This window comes from Eulemur rufifrons, chromosome 16 (assembly GCF_041146395.1).
Source record: "Eulemur rufifrons isolate Redbay chromosome 16, OSU_ERuf_1, whole genome shotgun sequence".
NCBI classification, from domain to species: domain Eukaryota; kingdom Metazoa; phylum Chordata; class Mammalia; order Primates; family Lemuridae; genus Eulemur; species Eulemur rufifrons.
In genome coordinates, this window is record NC_090998.1 from 55,460,352 (window position 1) to 55,478,084 (window position 17,733).

General features: G+C 33.4%; 1 protein-coding gene across 1 annotated transcript in view; it reads right to left on the reverse strand.

Moving 5' to 3' along the window:
• The window catches only part of ZFC3H1 (zinc finger C3H1-type containing), a 50,837-nt gene that overhangs the window by 30,020 nt on the left and 3,084 nt on the right, over window positions 1-17,733 (reverse strand). The window contains exons 2-7 of the mRNA XM_069490041.1: window positions 15,028-15,441; window positions 7,984-8,048; window positions 4,270-4,468; window positions 3,787-4,010; window positions 2,371-2,494; window positions 358-455 (exon numbers count right to left, since the gene is read on the reverse strand). Of these exons, the coding sequence (XP_069346142.1) occupies window positions 358-455; window positions 2,371-2,494; window positions 3,787-4,010; window positions 4,270-4,468; window positions 7,984-8,048; window positions 15,028-15,441 (1,124 nt within the window). The remainder of the gene's footprint in view (window positions 1-357; window positions 456-2,370; window positions 2,495-3,786; window positions 4,011-4,269; window positions 4,469-7,983; window positions 8,049-15,027; window positions 15,442-17,733) is intronic.

Here is a 17,733-nt window from a genome sequence, read left to right on the forward strand (position 1 = left end):
AAAAGAGATAAGTCAAAACAGTAGATAACATTTATTCTGCTTTGGAATAAATTTTCTGACTAGCTACTGGCTGAGAAGTAAAGGCATGAAAGAAGGAGACATTCTAAGGGCTCAAAGAAAGTCAACATGAAATTTAAAAATTTAGCTATGAAAAAAATCTACCAGATGGATAGCTTGCCAGTAAACGCACAACTGTTTATTCTATATATTTCATTGCTATTAATTCTGGTAAGCAATTATGATTTTTAAGCCCTCTTGAAATCTAACTATTCATTAATTACACACCAGTTTTTGTAAAATTAGAAAAGACAAGGCAACACAATAATTTTCTTAGAAATCATATCAATTCTGACTTACAGAAACCTGAGGTGGTGGAGGCAAAGAAATAGATGGTGCTGGAGAAAAATACCCCAATGAACATTCAGAGAAGAATGGTGGTTGTACTGGTGAAGGAGCTATAAAAAAAAATTGTGATAAGAGTTTAATAATACAAATACCTCAACAAAAATATATTAAATTTATGGTATAAGAAATACATATAGGTTGAATGCAAATTAGATTTTATCAATCTCTGACAAAATCTTTAATCCCCATGAGTCCACCACCTCTACCCACTTAAAATTGTCACATCATCACATAAGTCAGCCATTCACTTTAAGCTGAACTTTGAAGTTCTTCAAAAGTCTCATGTTGTTCCACTTCTCACCTAATGATGACAGTAGGGAACAGATCAGGAAATGTTAAAAGATATATATATATATGTATGTATTTTTTTTTTTTTTGGACAAACATACTTTTTAAGAAATAATGAAACAAAAAATTCCCCTGAATCCTGCCAAAGTGCCATTCTTCCCTTTATGTGGAGCAAAGAAAACTGAGGACATGGACTACATAAGCTGTGTAGAAAGCAAATAAAACTAGGAATGAGAAGAACTACTTATTGTATTTAATCAATAAGGTGCAAATTTTTTCTCACGTTAATTCTAAAATAATTACAATCAATTCATCTCAGTTAAACTGTTAGCATTTTTCTTCCTTGGTAACAGATAAAAATAATTATGCATTTTGCCTTAATGATTTCTTAGGCTCACTGAAATATGGCAGATTCAAAGACTACTCTTACTACCCACTAACTACATAACCTTATGGAAAATCTAACGTTCCTTCTTTATCCCATTTGTCTCACAAGTCAATACAGATATTACCCATGCCTTATATGGGGTTGACTTGAGGTCCAAATGAGAACATCTACATACACATTGATCTTTAGAACATTTTACTTCTTAAAAATATAAATATTTATAGTTAACATGGCAAAAAGTTAAAATTTGACAAAGCTGAGTGAGGAGTATGTTCTCTGCATAATAATTTTTTATAAAATTTAAAAAGCATAGATCATAAAGTCATTCTATAGAAATACAGAATATTTATATTGTCAATACTTGGGAATTATAAAGAATCATACAAGAATCTGAAAATAAGAAAATTAAAGATTGATCAATTTTCAATCTTTAATTGAAGATAGTTAAATTATGAAATCAAAACATAATGTAAGATTATCAAACATCAGCTTAAAACAACCTGAAAATAAGCACTTTTGGTAAACATTAGCCAAATACTATCTATTTTGCTTTGTCTCTATTCTACACACACCAAAGTAGGAGTCTAGTTTTGATTTGGTCTCACAATATGACCACAGGGAGAAATACACTGATCATGTGGTCTTTTAAGGACTGCTGTTCCTGGAATGCCAACTGCATTGTTATCTGTCTCCATCTTATGTTTTCAAATTAGTGAGAGAAGAGGTCTCTCACAGCTAATCACTCCTGAACATCAACAAAAGCAAGTTCTGGCCCTCAGATAGAGTCAGATTCTAGACCATGCAAATTAATGGAGATACAGCCCTGACCAATCCTAACTAGCCTTTCCTGAGATGCCACTGGTATCACTTTCCATCTCCAAATTCCTACAAAGTATCATTACTGGAAGGAGATAGGAAGCCTAATAGCAAAAAAGATCTTTCTTTCTTAACTAAAGCAGAAAGATTCTTGGATACCAAGGGTTTGTTATGTTTTTTTAAAAGAGTAGTGTTCTCATCTTTCCCACAATCTTCACTTTTAAGATCAGACTTTAAACAATGCTTTTTTTACTTAAAGGCTATCTAGAAACACTTGGAAATAAAAGTTAACATAACTTATTTCAGGTTTGCTCTCTAAGTATTTAGAATACCAAATAATAAATAATGTCCATGATTACACATTCCATCAGCAAATCTCACTTTTATTACACATTTCTTTCAAGGTTTTGGGTAGCTTAATGATCATTCTCTCATAATTGTGAATACACAAATGTTTCAAGTACAGCTCATACCTGGAGAATTGGTTTCACTATCTGTATCCATAGCAACTTCTTCATAGTTATCATATTGATAAATGCCTCCTCCACTATCAGTAGGTTGCTTATCTAAGGATCGCCTCAGGTCAGGATCTGAAGACTAAGTACACAACACTATTTTTTAGTTTCAAAGCATTTTCTGTCTTAGGCTATTCTTAAGCTACAAATCACAAATAAATTGATAATTATCTTCCAGGAAACAGTATCAAAAATCATGGTGATTCAGTTAGATCTGCCTATCACATCTGATTTGGGAAATTCAGTTTACATGACAGGTACACTGTGGTTGACATTTTATAATTGCATCACCAGACAGAAAATGGAAATCTAGCAAGTACTATCTACATAAATGAAATTCCCTATAGTTAGCTGAGCCACTAAATAATCAGCTATTCCTCTATTAAGTGACACCAACCTCTTGAACACGTCTTCTATATGATTAAAAAACTAGAGGAATAAATATACAAGTTTTATGTCATGAAGACTATATTAACAATATTTCCCATAAATTGAGTACTATTTTAATTATGAATAAATTAGTGATACCTGAAAACTCTAACCTCTGGGTCAATGTGTTTGTCTATTGTGTTTTCTTTTTTACTTATGACGTTCCACTCAGAGTAAATAACTATTAATAACTAAAAACTAGCAAAACCTATCCACATGGAGGTAGAAGAGTAATGTGCAAATAATACTTATCTCTAGAAAAAGATTCTATCAAAGTATTTTTTAAAAGTTCAAAGCATGAGTATTTATAATACTTACAGTATTCCTTGGTTAGGCAAACCTACCTCCTGAATCCCTTTAATTAAAGAACTTATTCTTTAATATCCCGCTACTCTTTATAAGTACATTCACAAGTGTATTCTTAAAGACATTATCAATGACTTATACATAGTAAATGTTCAATAAATGCATAATGATTAAATAGAAAATAGCCACATACACTAAGGTTATTACTCTATGATGATTTAACATTCTTTAAAATAATCCATACCAATTAATCGCGACACACTTCTCATTCTACATTACTAAACAATAAAAAACTAATGAAATTCTACCCTTGTACTCAAGAAACAGACATTTTTGAAATACGTCCTCAACACAATTTAGTAATCCTATTTTCATCTAAATAGAAAATGATAAAAAAGCTAGAAGCAATCTTTGCTAACCATAATTTTAGTCTTCCTTTAATTTTTTCTAACACATATAACTAGGAAAGACTCATTCCCAATTATAACCTACTTTCCTTTTTCCCCAAGAGTTATTTATGTAATAAGCTCTATCAAACATTAAGATGTTTGCAGTTTCTCTTATGTGACAGAATCCATAAGACTCCAAGAACACTTAAATTTGAGTAATATTTTGACTTTATATTTTTGCATTTCTTACTTTGCTTCTTGATCTCCTCTTTCCACCAACCAATTTCATGAATCGATTGTACTGCTCTTCCTGATTTGAGAGATCTCGAATTTTTCTGATTTCTTCTTCTCTTTTCCTTCTCTCTTCTTCTTCAGCTTGTTTCCGCTGATCCTCTTCTTTCTGTCTTTCCTGTTCTTTTTGTTGCTGTAGTTTCTTCCATGCCTTTGTTTGTTGTTTCCTCAATGCTTGTTTAGCTATAGATGAAAATATACAAACATTAGTATCTGTTAGAGTTAGAATTTTATAGGAGATAAAAGAAAACAAGAGCTTTAAAAATTATTTTCATCATCATTGAGTCATGTTTATAGGATTATCTTCTAAGTTCTGTTTATATAAGATTATCTTCCATTTTAGGGCCCTTTAATTACCTAAACTCAAAGGTTTCTGAATTAAAATCTAGAAACTATAGTGACAATATTAATTCAATTTTAAAAATTTAACAGAAATGATCACCTGTTGTGCTAACTTTTTTGGCCGAATGTGTTTTTGTACTGGTTTTAACTTTTTGCTGTACAGTTTTCGTTTTAGTCAACTTTTCTTTGCTTTCTTTCATCACCTGCTGTTCTTTTTGTTGCCATTTTTTACTGGCTGACTGAAGAGCCAAAAGACGAAGCTGTAATTCAGATAGCTCCTCTTCATCTTCACCAAGTTTCTTTAAAGCAAAAAGACACAGTTAAAATTTTTAAATTTTATAATTTAGCCTCAAACATTTCACCAAGTCAAATCTTTAGATTAGAATTTAGTTTTAAGGCAATTATTTAAAGGGAAAATAAAGACAAAATAAAGAAACAAATTTACTTACCATAGCCCAAGACCCTAATTTAATGCCTTTAACACAAACAGAAGATCAGTCTGTGGAAGTTATGTGTACACATGTAAATATGCAAGGTTGGGACAGGGAGGGTATAACTGATAGAACAGGATGATGCAAAAAGGGAAAACTAGGAATTAGAGATTAGCATTCAAAAGAGCTTCCCAAACCTGAGAGAGTAAAAATCTGATGGCAGCAAATACAAGTAGAAATCAAGAACCCAGGAGAGGTAAGGAATGAGAATGAATTGGTTCCATAATGATTTTCTAGCCTCACATGTAATACAGGGAACAGATCTACTGAATGTCAAGACTCAAATTTGCAAACTTTCTTTTTTTATGTATTTTTAAATTCTTTAAAGTACTGCTGAAGATAAAAATCTATAGAGATTTGCTTACATTTGACTATTATGTGTTCTAAAGCTACAAAAATTTATCTCAATATTTAAAATATTTTGAACACACAAAACTTCTTCACGGAAGCTAAAACAGGAAGATGGTAAAAGCAGATGTTTGAGAACTTTTTAAAATTGAAATAACTTAATTTTTTCATTTCATTCATTTTTTTCCCTCTTTTCTTGAGATAATTTTAAAACTTAATCTATTCTCCATATTAAAGCTAAAATATAACTGGAAATGTCAGGTTCCTAAGCAGAGGTTCTTAACTGAAGTCCATGGATTTTATTTTTTTAGGCAGAGTCTTGCTCTGTTGCCCTGGCTAGAGTGCAATGGCATCACTATACCTCATCGCAACCTCAAGACTCCTGGGCTCAAGTGATCCTCCTGCCTCAGTCTCCCAAGTAGTTGGGACTACAAGTTCACGCCATCACACCTAGCTAATTTTTTCTATTTTTGGTAGAAACAGAGTCTTTTACTCTTGCTCAGGCTGGTCTCAAACTCCTGACCTCAAGAAATCCTCTCACCTCGCCCTCCCAGAGTGCTAGGATTACAGGTGTGAGCCATGGTGCCTAGATGAGTCCATGGATTTTAATGGAGGGGAGGCTCCTTTGGCCTCTCTACCCCTAAAGTTTAAGCACAAAACTATGGATGTTTTTCCTTTATGTGTGTGTATGGAAGGGAAAGGAGTCGTCGAGAGAGTCCAAGATTCCAAAAGGTTATGGTCCACTTATCCAGTAACTTTTTCTTACAGGTGAATTGTAATTATACTTTTTCTAAAATACAGTTAAATTCTTTCTATTCTTAAGCATAAAGAAAACAGTGGATCCAAACTAATGGTGTCATCTGAATATGAACTACTATAAATTCCTTATTAAACCACCATCATATATATCAGTATTTCAGTTTAACCAAACCAGGACACAGTTACCCTTTCCGCTTGTTGTGAAATAATATGTAAACAATAATTTTTAAACTATCATGTTTTTTTTTTTTTAACTCTAAGTCACTTAAACATACCAAATTTTATTGCTTGGTACTGAAATTCCAGAGCTGCGCTGTCCAATATGGTAGCAATGAGCTGCACATGGCTTTTTTTTTTTTTTTTTTTTAAAGAGATAGGGTCTCCGCCGGGCACGGTAGCTCACGGCTGTAATCCTAGCACTCTGGGAGGCCGAGGTGGGTGGATCATTTGAGCTCAGGAGTTCGAGACCAGCCTGAGCAAGAGCGAGACCCCGTCTCTACTAAAAATAGAAAGAAATTATCTGGACAGCTAAAAGTATACATAGAAAAAATTAGCCAGGCATGGTGGCACATGCATGTAATCTCAGCTACTCGGAGGCTGAGGCAGGAGGATCGCTTGAACCCAGGAGTTTGAGGTTGCTGTGAGCTAGGCTGATGCCAGGGCACTCTAGCCTGGGCAACAGAGTGAGACTCTGTCTTAAAAAAAAAAAAAAAGAAAGAAAGAAAGAAAAAAGAAAAAAAAAGAGATAGGGTCTCAATGTGTTGCCCAGGCTGGAGTACAATGGCATGATCACAGCTCACTGTAACCTCAAATTCCTAGGCTCAACCAATCCTCCTGCATCAGTCTCCCAAGAAACTGAGACTACAAGTCCACTCCACCATGCCCAGTGAATTTCTCTATCTTTTGTAGAGACAAGGTCTCACTATGTTGCCCTGGCTTGTCTTGAACTCCTGGGCTCAAGCAAACCTCCTGCCTCAACCTCCCAAAGTGCTAGGATTACAGATGTGAGCCACCGTGCCCTGCCCACATGTGGCAAACTGAATTTTAAAATTTGTACCTAAATCACATTAATCACATTTCAAGTTCTTAATAGCCACATGAGGCTAATGGCTACCGAACTGGACAGTACAGCTACAGAACATTTTTATTATAGAAAACAATGGAAATGTAGTTTAAAATAATGCTATCATCACTATTCCATTGAGACTTAAAAATCTGATTACTTTTTGTGGTTACTTCCTTTGGAATGAAAGAAACTACTGATTCTGTTATACAACACAACAAGCATATATATATATGCACACACACATATATGTGTGTGTGTGTGACACATGCTACTTGAAGTAGCTACTTAAATAGCAAGAGCACTCAACAAGTAGGAGTCAGAGAACCTCATTCGACTACTTGTTCTGGCACTTAATTCCTATACATCTTTAGGCATGTCACTTAATTTACCCAAATGAATCCTACCTCATCTATAAAACATACATAATGTCAACTTACTTCATAGAGTAATTGTGAGGATATTGAAAACTATGTGTTTATTATCAGTCCTAAATTCAAGACCATCTTTTCCTAAAGCTCCTTGGCTTTTGAATTATTTTGATTTACATAAGAACAAATTGAAATCTCAATAGAAGAAACTACAGATATTTCAAATCTCTACTTCAATAAAGAAAAGGCTTGGGTTACCCACTGCCTATTACATGTTAAACACAGTGCTTGATCCTCTGTACTTTATGAAACCTCACAGCAACCCAGAGAACAGATGACATTAAACTCATTTTGCAGAAAAGAAAATGGAGACAAACAAAGGCTAAATAGCTCACACAGTCACTCAGCTAATAAGAGGAGGAGCCAGAATTTGACACCAGGTCAAGGTCTACCTAACTCTAAAGCTTTCCCACACAGGATGATCCACAAAAACTAAAAAATCTCTGAATCAAAATTAAAAATTTCAAAAAACAATCAATAAGGTCATCTATAGGAGTATGTCTAACACTTCAATTGAATATAACTTGCAGAACCCAGTGGAAAGAGACTCCAAGATATCTCTCCAGAATTTATCTTTAAGGCTTATGTCAAAATAGGGTTATATCAATGATCAAAGAAAACGAGTGGAAAGAAAGATAGGATTTCCCTTCAAAAGAACAGACTAAAGCAATGCAAGAATGGGTCTTACAGAGATAACCCAATCCCACAAAGCAGTATCTTACCTTTTCAGATAGAATATCTGAGGTACTAATTCTTCTTGTTAAGTTTTGTTCTTTATCTTCTAATCCTTTAAAATAAAATAGCATCTTTTGAATACTCTAAAAGATAGTCACAATCAATCTAAAATAAAATAATGCTATATAATATTTAGTAGTAAGGGGTATCAAAAAGGGTCTCATTTTTTTCAATCTCTCAACCAAAAGGAATTCCATTAAAGAGAATGAAAATCTGAACAAACTTCTCATATCAGCCTCCATTCTAAAACTTATGAGGCAAATGATAAAAAATATTAAATAAATTAAAACTATACTTTGATAAAATGACTTCTGAACTAAAACTATTTCAAATAAGAATAGAATTTATAGAGTAGATATTCAAGAAGCAAAGCTTCATTATCAAGTAGATTATCCACAGATAGAATAATGATTAAATTAATTCAGTCCTCTAAAGTTGAAGTGAATTCAACATTTCAAGACTGTATTGGACTTATGCATCAAAGAACTGGTCTTCTATTTATCTAGAAAAACATTAGCAAAAGTAGTTTAAGTATCAACAAAATTAAGTTCATCCACATTTTCCAGAAATCTAGCCTAGGCCCAGATTTCCATGAAGCAGTGTACAAAATTTTACATTTATATATTATCTAATCTACAACAGATTTACAAATCACATAATATCATTATAGTACCTTTACAATAGCATTATTTTTGTAGTTAAAACAGATGAAGTAAAAAAACTCAGAAATCTTTCAAGATGACACAAGTGAAGTTGCAACGCTAGGATTTAAAATAGATCTAAACTCTAAGCCCAAGTTTTTTCCACAATACCACATTTGTCAGTGTTCCAAACAGCCTAATTTGATTGCTCAAGTGAACCTATTGGTGAAAGAATATGCAACTTATTCAATAAGAAGAGAAATGGCTAATCAAACACCTCAGTCAAAGTAAATAGAAGACAATGAACAAATTTCAAGATAGATAAGTTCTGCTATACGGCTTATTCTATAAATGTGAATTTGTTGCAACATGATTGGCATATTAGAAAATAATTGAGGATAACACAAATTTTACATCTACTTATATGTGGTTTGTTTCAGAGAAACACTAATAATACAGAAACTCATCTGAGTCTTGTAGGAATATACAAACCACACATACTTCAAACACCTATCAGCTACCACAGTCCACTGTGTATGTTACGTGCCATACCCATTCACATCTTGTGCTACAACTTACTGTCTGATTTCAGATAACAGTCCTTGCTCCACTTCATAACAATGCATGCTCCACTTCGTAACAATGCATAAGCTGCAAACCTTCTACTTCCACAAGCACACTTTAAGACCTTTTCAGGGTAAACTGGCATGTATTATAATATTTCAAGCATTTTTTAATTCATTTAACATGTAAAGCTATGCTATCATTTTTCTTCAATTCCTATCTTTTTTTATGTGTCACTGACAAAGTTTGAGTGCTTGTTCCTCTAACCCTATTTTCTCCATACACTCTGGTTTTTATTGCACAATTCTGCAGTGTGGTGATATTTAGGAATGCATATGTCCCATTACAGCAAAATTTACCCTTACTTCAAAAAACATGAGACTAGTAATGACTATTAGACAAAAATAAATGGGAAAAAATGAAGACAAATAGCTTTCCAATAATTAATACAGAAAGAACTACATTTTTCTCCTACATAAGAAACCTATGAGTTTCATTACGTCATGAGAAATCTGTTGGTTGATTAGGATCTCATTTGTCTATTAAAAATGGCAGCACCCCCTTCCCCGCCCTTTAATGTAGCACAGAGGCAAATATTCATTAACCTAGCAGGTACCTTATGGGTACGATGCTTCCCTTAAAAACAAGTACAAACCATAAATTTCAGACAATAAACTTTACTCAAAGATTACAAATGCAGGTTGTTTAAACTAACTAAATGGGTAATTAGACACTGTCTCACCACTATCATGGGTCTGTACAATAAAAGTATCTCAATTTTTACTCAAAACCTCCAGAATGAAAATTGGTCTTATATAGTCATACAGTATTGAAAATATTATTGAATGAAACTCTAATGTGAACTAGAGATAAAAGTCATCAGCACAGATGGTAGTAAAAACCATAATAATGAAAGATTAAATAGTTACACAAGAAAAGTAATTCTAAAAAATAAAAGAAAAAGGAAATCAGAAAGTTATAAGAAAATCTATATGTACAATATTACAGAAACTCCAAAATTGCAAGATAACAAAAACATCACTGAAAATAGAAGAGATGTTTACCCACTGTGCATCATTCTCAACATTACAGCCAGAGTGATCCTTTGAAAATTTAAAACAGATTATGTCAGTGCTTAGCTCAACACTCTGTGGGAGCTCCCCATTTCACTCAGAATAAATTCTTACAAGGCTCTTAAAAGATCTGTCCCCACCCGATCTCTTCTCTCCCACAATTCATCCTCTTCACTCTTGCCTTTAGTAGCATAGGCCTCCTTGTTATTTCCCAAATATGCCAGGTATCCTTCTGCATAAGGGTCATTACTCTAGTCCAGTGATTCTCAAACTTTAGTACGTGTTAGCATCAAAGAAGGGCTGGCTGTACACAGATTGCTGGGCCTCATTTTCACAGCTCACAATTCAGTGTGATCTAAGGCCTGAGAATTTGCATTTCTATTAAGTTCTCAGGTAATGCGGCCCCCAATGACCACCACATTTTGAAAATTACTGCTCTAGCCATTCTCTTTGCCCAGAAACCTCTTCTTCCAGAAATCTATTTGGCTATTCCCTCACTGTCTTCAAAATCTTTGTTTAAATCTCATCTTCAAACTGAAGCCTATCCTGACCACCTTATTAGTGCTGCAACCTGTACCACCATCCCCTTCTTCCTACTTACCCTGCTATTCTTTTTCATAAGTTAATTTACTCATCATGTTAACTGTCTCACCTTCTAAAATGCAAGCTCATGAAGCCATAAATGATTGTATATTTTCTACACTAATGTATTTCCTGAGACCCAGGAGTAAAGTGCTCAACTAATTTTTGAATGAATGATAGAATGAAATCAAAAACATCCACTGAATTTTACAATTAGGTTGCATAAAAATCTAGCCATTGAGTAGTTTCAGTATTGCAATGGGGATAGAAAAGCTGACTGTATTGGATTAATGAGGGATTGGGAAGTAAAGTGAAGAGAGTTAGTGCAGAACAGCCATTCCAGTAGTCTCAGTGAAAAGAGAAGAAATACTTGACTTAATTAATTTAAGGGAGAATGCAGGAGGAAGAGGAGGAGATGTTTAACTTTTTGGATGGAAAACTCAAACGTGTTTATAATAAGAACTCCCTAAAGAGAAAGTGGTTAAAGACAAAGCAGAATAAATAACACATAGAGCAAGGACCCAGAGAAGGTGGGAGAAGTTAGAGCCAGGAATATAGATTAAAACAAAGTAGCCATGAACAAGACAGTCATCACTTCCACAGAATGGGAAGAATGGAAGTAAAAATTGATATGGATAACAAGTTTATGGTCAGGAACTGAAAAGCTGGAATTGAGTGAGGTCACCTCAAATAAGGCAAGCTTTTAAGCTGACAATAAGGGATAAGGGTGAGTAAAAGGCCTGAAAAAAATCATGATGGTGTATAAGAGTTGTTGAGAGACATGGAAAAAAGCTAACCAATAACAAGTTAAAAATTAGATAGCAGAGTCTTACTGAAGATTCGGGGGAAATGCTCATGTAGAAACACTTACTGATTCAGATGAAGTTTTAAGCTTATTTGGTTTTCCTCCAAACCCTTTTCCACACTGATGCCAGTTACTTTTCTAAAACACACATCTGATCACAACATTTTCCTGTTTAAAAATATCTGACAGTTCACCCCATGTTTAAAGAACAAAATTCAAATTCTTTAGCTAGATATTCAAGGCCCTTCCCAATCTAACTTTAACCTGTCCTTTTATAAACTTATGTCCAACCGCTCCCCAAAACATACCATATATCCCACCTTGCATCCATATTTGACCAATCTCAATATCCTTAACAAGTCCTCTGTGCCTCCTCTGTCTGCTCATTTGGTTCCTTCTGATTTCCCCAATGGAAAAGACTCATTTTTCAAGATGCATATCAAACATTTCCATCTCTATGAAAATTTTCTAAATTCAGGTGGGGATATTTGATCCTTCCTCTGTGTTATTGCAGGCTTTCACACATAACTCTTATTATACTCTATGATAGTTATTTGTGTCTTTTCTATCCCCCTGGGTCATACTTTAAAAAACTGCCTGTGTAAGAATTATGGTGCTAAACTGAAAAGGGGAAAAGTAGCTCCAAACCAGATGCAAGAAGCACAACAAATTCCAAACTGGATTAAAAAAAAAAAAAAAAAAAGAAATCTATAATCTAATCATAGTTAAACTACAGAATATCAAAAACAGAAATAGGATCTTTAAAGCAACCAGAGAAAGAAAACAGATTACCTTCAAATTAGAAATCATTAAGACTGATAGCTGACTTTTCATAAAATCGACAATGGGAGACAGAAAATACCTTCAGAATGGTGAGAATATAATTGGACAACTTAGAATTCTAAACCTAGAGAAATCACCTTTAAAGAGGGTAAACAGAAATAGTTCTCCACCCAGCAGAAACACATTAAAAAATTCTAAAGAATGTATTTAAGCATAAGTAATTCTAGACATAATAAAAGACTGAGCCAAGAAAGTGCTAAATATACAGGCAAAGGTAAGCAAACATTGGTCTTTGTAATTTAGGGAGTGAATAAGATCTTGATTAACTTCAAACACTGATAAGAATTCATGTTACAATTCCTACAGGAATCAATAAGAGACTAGAAACTTAGTATCTAACTTCCAGAATAGCAAAAGGAAAAAAAAAAAAACCCAAAGATTGTCAGACTAAATTACAAATTAAATCCAGCTCTACACTATGTACAAGTGACATCTGAGATATGAGGATACAGAAAGACGGAAAGGATGGAAAATTATATACAAGCATACACTTATTAAGAGAAAGATGGTATTACTGTTAATATAAGACAAAACAGTCTTTTAGGCAAAAATATTACTAGAAATAAAGAAAGTTACTACATAATAATGAATCAATTCCCCAGCCTCAAAGTATTTAAAGTAAAAAGTAAAAATCATGAATCCACCATTATAATGGCAAATATTAACAAACCTGTCTCAGTGACTGATCAAGCAGATCAAAAACTAAAGATGTGAACATAAAGTTTGATCAATCTATACATTCCGTTCAAACACACACAGAACACATATAAAAAATCGATCATATACTAGACAATAAAGCGAGTCTCTACAAATATTTCAAAAAATTGGTAAGCATATAAATCTGATTCTGACAGTAATTGACTTAGATATCACTAACAAAAAACTGCCAGAAAACCTACATATTTGGAAGTTAAGAAACACACTCCGTAATAGCCTACAAGTCAAATAAAAACAAAAATTTGAAAATATTAAGAATGAATGAAAAAAAACTTACATATCTCAACTTGAGATAGAATAAAGCAGAAATTTCATGATCTAAAATGATCTGAATAGGAGAAGGGCTGAAAACTGATGAGTTTTAAAACTATGGACTTACTTCAAGGGAAATTAAAGAAGAGGGAAAAAAAGGGAGATAGAATTTATAAATGCTATAGATATTAAAAAGGTAAGAAAGTCTTAAGAATTTTTTTTTATATATTTTACAACTTATAGGAAATGGACACATTACAAGAAAAAACAGTGTACATAAACTGCCTTAACAGAAATGACAGCATGAACAGCCAGTAGCTTAAAATCTTCCCAAAAATAATTCCATTCAGGCCCAGATATTTTACAAGATCTTCCAAATATCCCAGAATGATCCCAATCTTAAACTATTCCAGAGAATAAAGAGGAAACCACCACCAATCCATTTTATGAGTATCATAACCTTATACTAAAAACTGGCAAGGAAAAAAGGGGAAAAATTACAGGCTATGAAAACAGATGAAAAATTCTAAACAAAATGTAAGCAAACCTTTATTTATAATTGCCAAAAGTTGGAAAAACCCAAATGTCCCACAAATGGGAGATGGATAAACTATAATATAGACATACAATGGAATATTACTCAGCAATAGAAAAGGATGAGTTACCAATATACACAACTACATGGATAAATTTCAAATACACTATGCTAAGTGAAAAAAGCTAGATCAAAAGGCAATATACTGTATGACTCCATTTATGTGATCATACTTCGCCAGATCAGTGGTGGCGAAGCAGACTAAGGGCTGCGAGCAGAATTAACTACAAAAACACATGGGGAAATTGTTAGAGGTTGATGAAACTATTCTGTTAACTGTGGTGGCTGGTGATGATTACCCAACTGTCTACATCTGTCAAAATTTGAAAAACTATACACTAAAAAGGGTAAATTTTACTGTATATAAATTAAATCCTAATAATAAAGAGGAACATGAAAAATTAACAAAACAAATTCATGATTTAAAAATGATTTATCATGAACTAACTGTATTTAAGGCAGGCATACATGGGTGGTTTAACACTACAAAACAATTAACATAATTCATTATACTAATAAATTAAAGGAAATAAATTAGATGCTCATCTCAATGAAAGAAAACGATTTGATAAACTTTAAGATCCATTCATGCTGAAAATCTCAAACCAGGAATGAGGGGAAAACTTCCTTTACCTAATAAAGGGTACCTAGAAAAAACATCCGTGTAACGAACGGTAAATGTCAAAAGCATTCCCTTTAAGTTAGGCAACAAATATGCCCACTTTTATTACTTATGTTCAATATTGTATTATAAGTCCTGGCCATCATGTCAGGCTAAAAAAGAAATAAAACAAAGATTAGAAGGAAACAAAACTTGTCATTATTCAGTAATATGACTAGTAAGAATAAAAGAATTTACGGGTTAGAATCATTTCAATGAGGTGCACTACCAAAACAAATAGTTACTCCTTTAGAGAAAGAACAATCTTATTACTAATTGAAATATTTCATTCCATTACCTTGACTAGATTCAGTAGTGTCTGATTTCAGGGAAAGCTGTTTTGTTCCATCTTTAACTTTTTTCAACCGGTTCTTATCTCCTGGTAAAGTCAATTTTTGCCTGAGTGGTTTTAATTCAAATGCCTGAAAAGTTTTGACCTGTGTTTTCTCCTCAGGAGCTATTTCTTTACTTGAGTCCTTTGTAATACTGACATTATCAGTGCTTGTTTGGTCCTCAAAGTTCAATACTTTAGGATCTTCTTGCACATTCTCTTCTTTGCTACTCAAAGCTAGTTTTTCATCCTTATTGATGCATTCTAATTCCAATTGTATTTGTTTATACTTTAAAAGTAAGTCTTCAAAAGTTTCTTCCCCACAGTTTTCACTTTTTGATGAATAATTTTTTCTTGATGGAGATCTTCCAAAACCTTTGGCTGAATAGCGTATTAAGGAAACCAGTTTCCAAAAATTTTCCAGTTAAATTTAACAAAAATATATATGTTATAGACGAATTTTCTCCCTTTTTAATTTTTCAAGAAAGATGAATTGGTATTTTTTAACTTACTAAATTCCATTTAATATATGTGCTGCTAATGCCCACTTTCATCATGTGCCCATATTTCAATTTAACAAGCATCCACATAAATAGTCCACTTACGAAATCACTAGTGCCAGTAATTACCAGTAGTATCCACAGGTAGTCCACCTAATTAGGTTTTAGCATCCTTCCTTCTGTAGGTGCCAAGAAAGCCCATAACAAACTGGATGTCAGAGATTGTTTTCTGAAGGAAGAGGGGAGAAACTGAATGGTTTGTCACAGATGTGGATAATTTACACCGCAGATAATCAGGAGGAAATGTTTCTTCTCTTTAATTAGTTCTTCTCATGTCTCAATTTTTTAAAAATAAGAGATAAAAAATGAACACTGACAATTAGCAGACTAATTTATGAATGAGACATTTTCTTAAAAATCTAATACATAAGTTTAGAGCTCATCAAGTATACCAAAATCCAACATATGCACAACTAAAATAATTATGGCAGTTATAAAATTTAAAAAACATTTAAATAGCACTCAAAATATATTTTCTAAACTAATTTTCCCCTAAAGACAAGGATATCTGAACAATTATTTTTACTTTTTTCCCCAACAGTGATACAACAAAATGTCTTCCTTGGAAATGGCCACAAAGTTTCAAACTGTAATTGCTATTCCAAACAATTTATACACGAGAATTGTTACACCTCATATTTTCAGCCTACAAATTAAGAAAAAAGAAAAATACACTCTGTGGTTTTAACACAATTAATCATTTATAGATCATTTTGAACTGGCCAGATTATAACATTTACAGTTCCCTAAATGTGGTTCTCCTTCTTCGTTTAACAACTCACAGGACAAGCAGCCAGCAAAAGATTTTTAAAGTCCCCTGATGATCAATTCCAAGAATGGCAATCACCACCATTTGAGAAACTAAACAAGCATTAATAAGCATTACAATTAAAAATCTTAACTTTTCTGCAGCAAACCTGTTCCAGTAAATCTTTGGTTTTCTGATCTCTTCTCTTCAGAGCCAAGTTTCTTGAAAGAAAACTAATCTCTCAACACCTTTCTTACTCTTCAACCAAATGGAATCTGGCTTCCATCCCATTAGTCGACAGAAACTGCTCTGGCTGAATTTATCCACTAACGTTTTCAAATCTTGTTTTGCACCTGACCTTTCTGCAGCATTTGACCCTATAAACCACTTCTCTCTTGGCTTCCATAACTCCCACTCTCCCCTTGTTTCCCCACTTGTTTTGTTTGTCTGTCTTTTAAGCTTCATGGCTCCTTTCTCTCAAACTCCTGAAATAATAATGCTCTTCAGTGAACTCAACTTAGTCTCTCACTTTTCAATCGGAGCATTCTAATGCACTCCCATAGTTTTACTATTACAAGAGAGAAGTTCGGGTCGGTGATAAGATATTTATCTCCGATACTGCAGCCAGAGAGAGTAATCTTTCTAAAATACAAATCCGATAAAACCCCTCCCCTTGTTTAAATCTCACTTATAGAGTCCAAAATCCTAAGAATGAATATAATGCCTTCGAGATCTGACCTGTGCTTTCCAAACTTACCTTTTTTCTGCTCATCACAATGTATGCCTAGCTTTGTGTTTAGGTTTCTCCATTCTTCAACTTGACCCCAATTCAAATGTCACCTCCTCTGTGAAGTGAGAGTTGCTCTCCTCTCCCCCTTCTCATGTACTCTGTACATAAATTCTGTAATTACCTGCATTTACAACTTACTTTTCAACAGAGCCATTTAAAGGCACAACTGCAGTAATTAAAAAAAAGAATGACTAAAGACCTTAGAAACAGTTGCAAAGGGAAAAGATTCAATACACTAACAAAAAAACATAACTAACAGAAAATGAAGAAAAGAAATTGAGTTATGACTATAATTGATTAATTTCCTTTAAAGCTAAATGAAATCTCCTACCCCTGTCTATATAAGATACCTAGAATCAAACCAACTTAGCAAATTTAAGTTTGTCAAGATGCAATTTCTATCTGAAACCTGGTTTAAAAAAAAGAACGGCTATTCAACTTTTTCAGCTGCAGCTGAAAATGGAATGACTTTTTACTGATGAGAGACACTGGCCCAATTATGTTAGCTCTCATCAGAATCGAAAGTTTAAAACAGTAGTCATTCAAGAGAGACTTCCACTGACAGTGTCTATCAT